The following is a 5,730-nucleotide window of genomic DNA, read 5'->3' as shown; positions in this document are numbered from 1 at the left end:
ATCCAACCGCTCATCCAACCATCATCCAACCGCTCATCCAACCATTCATCCAACCGCTCATCCATCCGTCCAACTATCATCCATCATCCAACCATCATCCAACCATCATCCAACCGCTCATCCAACCATTCATCCAAACGCTCATCCATTCGTCCAACCATCATCCATCATCCAACCATCATCCAACCGCTCATCCAACCATTCATCCAACCGCTCATCCATCCATCCAACCATCATTCAACCGCCCAGCCGCTCATCCATCCATCCGCTCATCCATCCAACCGCTCATCATCCAACTGTTCATCCATCCGTCCAACCATCATCCAACCATTCATCTAACCGCTCATCCATCCAACCGCTCATCCATCCGTCCAACCGCTCATCCATCCAACTGTTTATTTGATCGCTCATCCATTCAACCACTCATCATCCAACTGTTCATCCATCTGTCCAACCACTCAACCAACTGCTCAACCAACCAACCACTCATCCAACTGTTTTTCCATCCATCCACTTATCCAACCAACTGCTCATCCAACCACTCATCCATCCATCTGTTCATCCATCCAATATTTACTCATTTTGTTTTTAAACATTAAACCCAATCTTCAGCAGATAACTGATACAGAAATTCTAATTAATTTCTTCTAAAATAACTTCAAGAAGCTTCAAGAAGGTGTGTTGGGTTTGGGCTGAGCCCCCCGGATTAAAGTCCTGTGGACCCCCCTGGTTCTGACAGAACTCCTCAGGAATCCTCCACAAACACCAAAAACACCAAACTGTTTCCGCTCCTTCCTGTCGGAACATTAGGATCCAAAACAACAGCAGCTGACTGAACACACTGACCAGGTTCCGGACCAGGTTCTGACCCAGGTTCCGACCCAGGTTCCGACCCAGGTTCCCCGCTGCGGCCCCTAAAATGCAGAAGTTTTCTCTCTCATCGCGCCTGCAGCTCCGCAGACCTCAGATCAGCCGCGGACGCGCAGCTTCCCTACACGTGAGGAACCCGCACTGGTTCCGGACCAGCCCAGCCGAGCCGAGCCGGGCCGCTCGGGTTCCGCTGGCGCGTGATGACCAACAGGTGCGCGGCGGCAGAACAAAAGCTGGGAGAACTTACACGAACGCGTGGTAGACGAAGGCCCAGGCTCGCGGTCGCTCCAGAACGTTGTACAGGTAGTTCTGCAGCCGCCGGTACCGGACGTTCCTGCGGGCGCTCTGCGCGCCGTACACCAGCGGCTTCCCCAGCAGGCTGAGCCGGGCTCCCTGCTTCCCCGACAGGCCGTCCGGGCCGCCGTCGCCCGCGCTGTTCATCATCTTCCGGCCGGACTCCACATCCTTCGGCCCCGGGGACGTCCTCATCCAGAGCCCGGCGGCGCCGCCTTCGTCTCCGCTGTGGTTCCGGGGCATGGCATCACCAGAGCCGGCGGCGAGCGCGCGGAGGTCTCCTCCTGCAGTCACACTCCACGCGCCCAGAACATCCTCCCAGCGAGCGCGCGGGGACCCACGGAGCCCGTAATGCGCGCGGCGGCAGGAGCGCGAGGCAACTTCAGCGCAGACTCAGTTTCCGCCTGTTGCGCGCGCGCGCGGACGATGCTTCGGCGTTCCTCACAGAGTTCTCTTCTGTTCTCACGAGGAGGCGCCGCGCGCGGAGCGTCACGTGCGGCCGTGGCTGCAGGGCGCCCTCCAGTAAAGAGACATTCCGGCCATTTTTAAAGTGCGCTTCCCACTTTCACCTGAGGATGACTCTCAGCTACTACCACACCAAACACGAGCTCAGCCTGCGATTAGCTGCGGCAGCCATTTTGAATGGAGATGACTCCAGAAGGTCTCCAGCTGCAGAAACACATCCAGACTTTAATTAAAATCCGTCCTCAGATTTACGAGCTGATTTACCGACAGACGGAGCTCAGAGTCTGTGTCGGGGATGACTCTCAGCTACTACCACACCAAACCTGACAGGCAATTACATTATCGCCCGCCTTTCATGGCAGCAGGTGATAATATTCTGCCTGTTTGTTTCGTCTGACAGAACTGATGATCTAACAGAACAAACTGGGTCAGCTGCCATTTTATATATAAAAATAAAACAGGATTTTATGGTTACTCACAAGCTGAGCAACTAGCAGCTAGCTGTAGCACCTCCAGTGCAGCATTGAGAACATCTTTATAATTCTGTTGAAATAACTGTGATATGAAGGTTTATTTATTTAAATTTCACAGTTTATAAACTGGGTTCTTCAGGCTGTCTGACAAGCTAATGGCTGGTCGGAGCGGCGCTACGATCAAAGCAGATTGTTTTAAAACATCTCCAACCTTTATAGTTCATTCAAACCTTTACACTTTACAAATAATGCTTGTAAATAATCATAAAATCACACGTGAACAGCCACGTAATGAGACCTTAAATCAGTGGAGTCCAGTCCTGGTCCTGGAGGGCCGCCATCCTGCAGGTTTTAGTTGTTTCCCTGCTCTTTTCTGCAGAAGCCTGTTAGCCACTCATTGATTCAGATCAGGTGTGTTGGAGCAGAGAAACACCTAAAACCTGCAGGATGGTGGCCCTCCAGGACCAGGGTTGGACACCACTGCTCTAAATGTTAAAGAGTCGTCGATGTGACGGTGAGCTCATCAGTCTGTTTCTCAAAGAGCCACAGCAGGTAAGATATTAGTTATTACCCTTCGCTGCACCTTTAAGTTCCTTTAAGGTTTAAGTTCTGCTGCTTGGTGCTGCAGGTTTACCTCATTAATCTCTTGGTCTGCAGGTTGATTGAAGACCTTCCTGCTCCTGCAGACTCGTTCTGTCCCTCAGGTTGTTTCTGATGCAGCTTCCTGTCTCAAACCCTCCACAGGTGAGTTTCCTTCAGAGAAGCTGCTTCTTACAGAACTGCGCCATCTGCTGGTCGCTGCGGCTGCACACAGCCAACCTGTCCAGGTGTTCCTCTGAGGTCAGAGATCCAGAGTCTCAAACATGATCCTTTTTACTGCTACAGGCAGTTAAAACATAAAAAACAACAACAGTGCTGATGAGAAATTAATCTGTTATTTCTGGTTTAATGATCCCATCAATCTAAGAGCACAAAAAACAATAACACTAAGAATTATTCTTTTATTTGCAGCTTTTTGAGTAAACTAAATTAAAGTTCTTCATAACAAAAACATCCTACAATAAAAAACAGGTAGTGAGGGAGACCAAGACTGTTTTCACTCATTTTTATTTGATATTTTCCTTTTTCCATCAGTTCTCCAGACTTTCTGAAGACGACCGCGGACAGTTGGACACCTGAAGACGTGTCTGCAGGAAGAACGAGACAAAAAGACACCCTGCATATAAATGAGTTTAGTTCCTTTTAGTCAGTCTTGTCCTGTTCGTAGCTTTTAGCTGTTCTGTTTCAGATTTTCAGCAACGCTCCGGATTCCCACCGTGTTCCTGCAGTTTCTGTATCCACTCATGCGTGACCTTTGACCTGCTGGGATGAGTCTTTTTTCCAGGCAGAGACACGGTGGCCCCTGACGGGACATGTGATCTGCCCGCGGGCCCGGCTGGCACCGTGGGGCCGGTGGGAGGATCTGTTGATTGCCTGCAGATGTTGTTTCAGGGGCCCCGTGAGCTCGAGGCTCTCAGGCTCTCTGCTGCGCAGGAGTGAAGCGAGGTCACGCAGGAGGTTCCACTTCCTCTGTGGAAGAACGGCAGCAGAACACAGCCTCTCTTCTGACTGAAACTCTGTCCACCTCCTGTTTTGTCTTTTTAATGTAAAACACCTTATATGAATATAATAATAATATATTAAAGTCCAACAGGTAAAATTCAGGCCCCGCCCACACAAACACAGACATGTTTTCTATGTTTGCATCTTTCATTCACAAGCAAACAGCCTTTCGGGGAAAGGCTGACCTTAGGAACACAAAAATGGCTTTAATTAAGCCAAGCTCACACATACCGAGTTATTCACAGCACGTAGTCTGAGTCATAACTGTTTGTCTGTTAGCAAAATATCTCATAAATCCCTCATCAAATTTTAAATAAATTCATTGGGTGCACATCTGCAACAGATTAACCTTTGGATTCAGTCCCATTAAAGATGGCCGTTGCAGCTAATCCACCTTAAATAGCTCTAACTCAGTCAGTTTTACAGACGGTGTGGTGGTAGCTGAGAGTCGTTCCCAGCAGAGGCTCTGAGCTCTGACAGGCAGTCACTTCTGTGGTTCTGACAGGAAACCGGAGTGTAGCTGCTGACTGAGCGCTAAATTTAATCCGACGTTTCAAATCAAAGTTTGGTTTCAGCAGTTCTCATCAGGCCGCCGCCTAAATATGCAGACGGACATCGCCTCACCACTTCCTCCTACTGTGGAGCCGAAATAACACCTCGCAGCCGTGGACGGGTGGGGTGGAGGCGTGGCGTCGAGGTTCCACTTCCTGTTCAGGGCCACAAACGAGACGACAGCTGAAAACCTGACAGGAAGACGAAGCAGCGCTCAGGTCTTCAGGCTCAGACACGTCTGCTGTCCTCCACATGTCCTCCACATGTCCACTTACTTCTGCAGACCGTCCTGCCCCGGTCGGGTGAAAAGTCCACAGAAACTCTGAAAGAAACTTCAGAAAAGATTACAAACAAAGTCGTCTGCTTAGAAGAGAAAAATGAAATGACGGCTGCTTTTAAAACGTTTTGCATTAAGTTAAAGACAGTTGAGACATTTTCACCCTGATTCATGTCTTTATGCATGTGAGCCAGGCAGACAGAGACCCTAATGACCCTCAGGAGTTGGTGAACTTGTGCAGTTTACAGCCCTGGAACTAAACACGCTCCAGTTCTGAACTGAAAAAGCTCCTGAATGGGAGGCGAAACGTGTTCAGTCCAAGTCCAGCTGTTATTAAAGTGGATCCTACTGGGTCTCCATGGTCGGGTCATGGAGGTAACAGGTCCAGGAAGGAAACCCGGACCTCCGTCTGTCCATCCCCTGGGTCTGACCCGGAGTCTCCTCCCTGCAAACCCTCCGAAGGAGCATCCTGGATGCATCAGATACCTGAACCACCTCAGCGGACTCCTAACGACGAGGAGGAGCAGCTCTACTCCCGCTCCTCCTGGACGACCTGACAGAGGAAGCTCGTTTCAGCTGCTTCAGTCCAGGAAATTCTTCTTTTGGTCCCGATCTGTACGTCAGGGCTGTAGGTGATGGTTGGAATGTAGGACAGACCGGATCAACATCCTCAGGTCCTGATCTGTTGATCCATCTCTTTCCAGTCGAGAACCACGGTCTCAAACTTAGAGGACAGCTTTGCTTTGGTTCTACAGAGACGGAGGAGCTTTAAAAACATCCTCCAAACTCCTGCAGCTCCTCCCAGAAGACGCCTCGGGGATCCCGGCTGGTCGAGGTCCCAGGAACCCCTCAGAGCTCTGCAGGAGGGAAGATCTGAACTCCCGGTCCCACTCCAGGTCCCGGTCTTTAAAGGCCTGGACTCCGATCCGCCTCCCTGCAGGCGACATCAGGCGAACTCGTCTGTTTTACCTCCAAACCTGGTGACTAAATAATAAAACTCAACAAAGACTTGACGTTTTTTTTTTCCACACATTCTGTTTTTTTATTTGTAAATAATAAAAATGAACCTTTTTTTTGTTGATATATAAAACATACACACCATTTGAGCCACATCTGTTGTACAAACAGGAAATGTTGCAGTGAACGCTTCACGTTTCTCTAATTTTCTTCTTGCTTCAGTGGAACACAGAAGATTGT

The 5,730-nt window shown here is 49.7% G+C and overlaps 1 protein-coding gene and 1 long non-coding RNA gene across 2 annotated transcripts in view; one reads left to right on the top strand and one right to left on the bottom strand.

The window, feature by feature from the left end:
- LOC108249781 (potassium voltage-gated channel subfamily KQT member 5-like) overlaps nucleotides 1-1,784 on the bottom strand; it is a 59,108-nt gene extending 57,324 nt beyond the window's left edge. The window contains exon 1 of the mRNA XM_037974756.1: nucleotides 1,118-1,784. Coding sequence (XP_037830684.1) covers nucleotides 1,118-1,407 — 290 coding nt within the window. The 5' untranslated portion in view covers nucleotides 1,408-1,784. The remainder of the gene's footprint in view (nucleotides 1-1,117) is intronic.
- Nucleotides 1,785-2,539: 755 nt separating this feature from the next.
- Nucleotides 2,540-3,412, top strand: LOC112449814. Its single transcript, XR_003038354.2, has 3 exons — nucleotides 2,540-2,654; nucleotides 2,760-2,846; nucleotides 3,237-3,412. It is a non-coding gene; the product is annotated as an uncharacterized LOC112449814 (long non-coding RNA).
- Nucleotides 3,413-5,730: the final 2,318 nt, after the last annotated feature.

This window comes from Kryptolebias marmoratus, linkage group LG3 (assembly GCF_001649575.2).
Source record: "Kryptolebias marmoratus isolate JLee-2015 linkage group LG3, ASM164957v2, whole genome shotgun sequence".
Lineage (NCBI taxonomy): Eukaryota > Metazoa > Chordata > Actinopteri > Cyprinodontiformes > Rivulidae > Kryptolebias > Kryptolebias marmoratus.
Note: the sequence above shows the minus strand (reverse complement) of the source record. Positions and strands in the feature narration are given on the sequence as shown.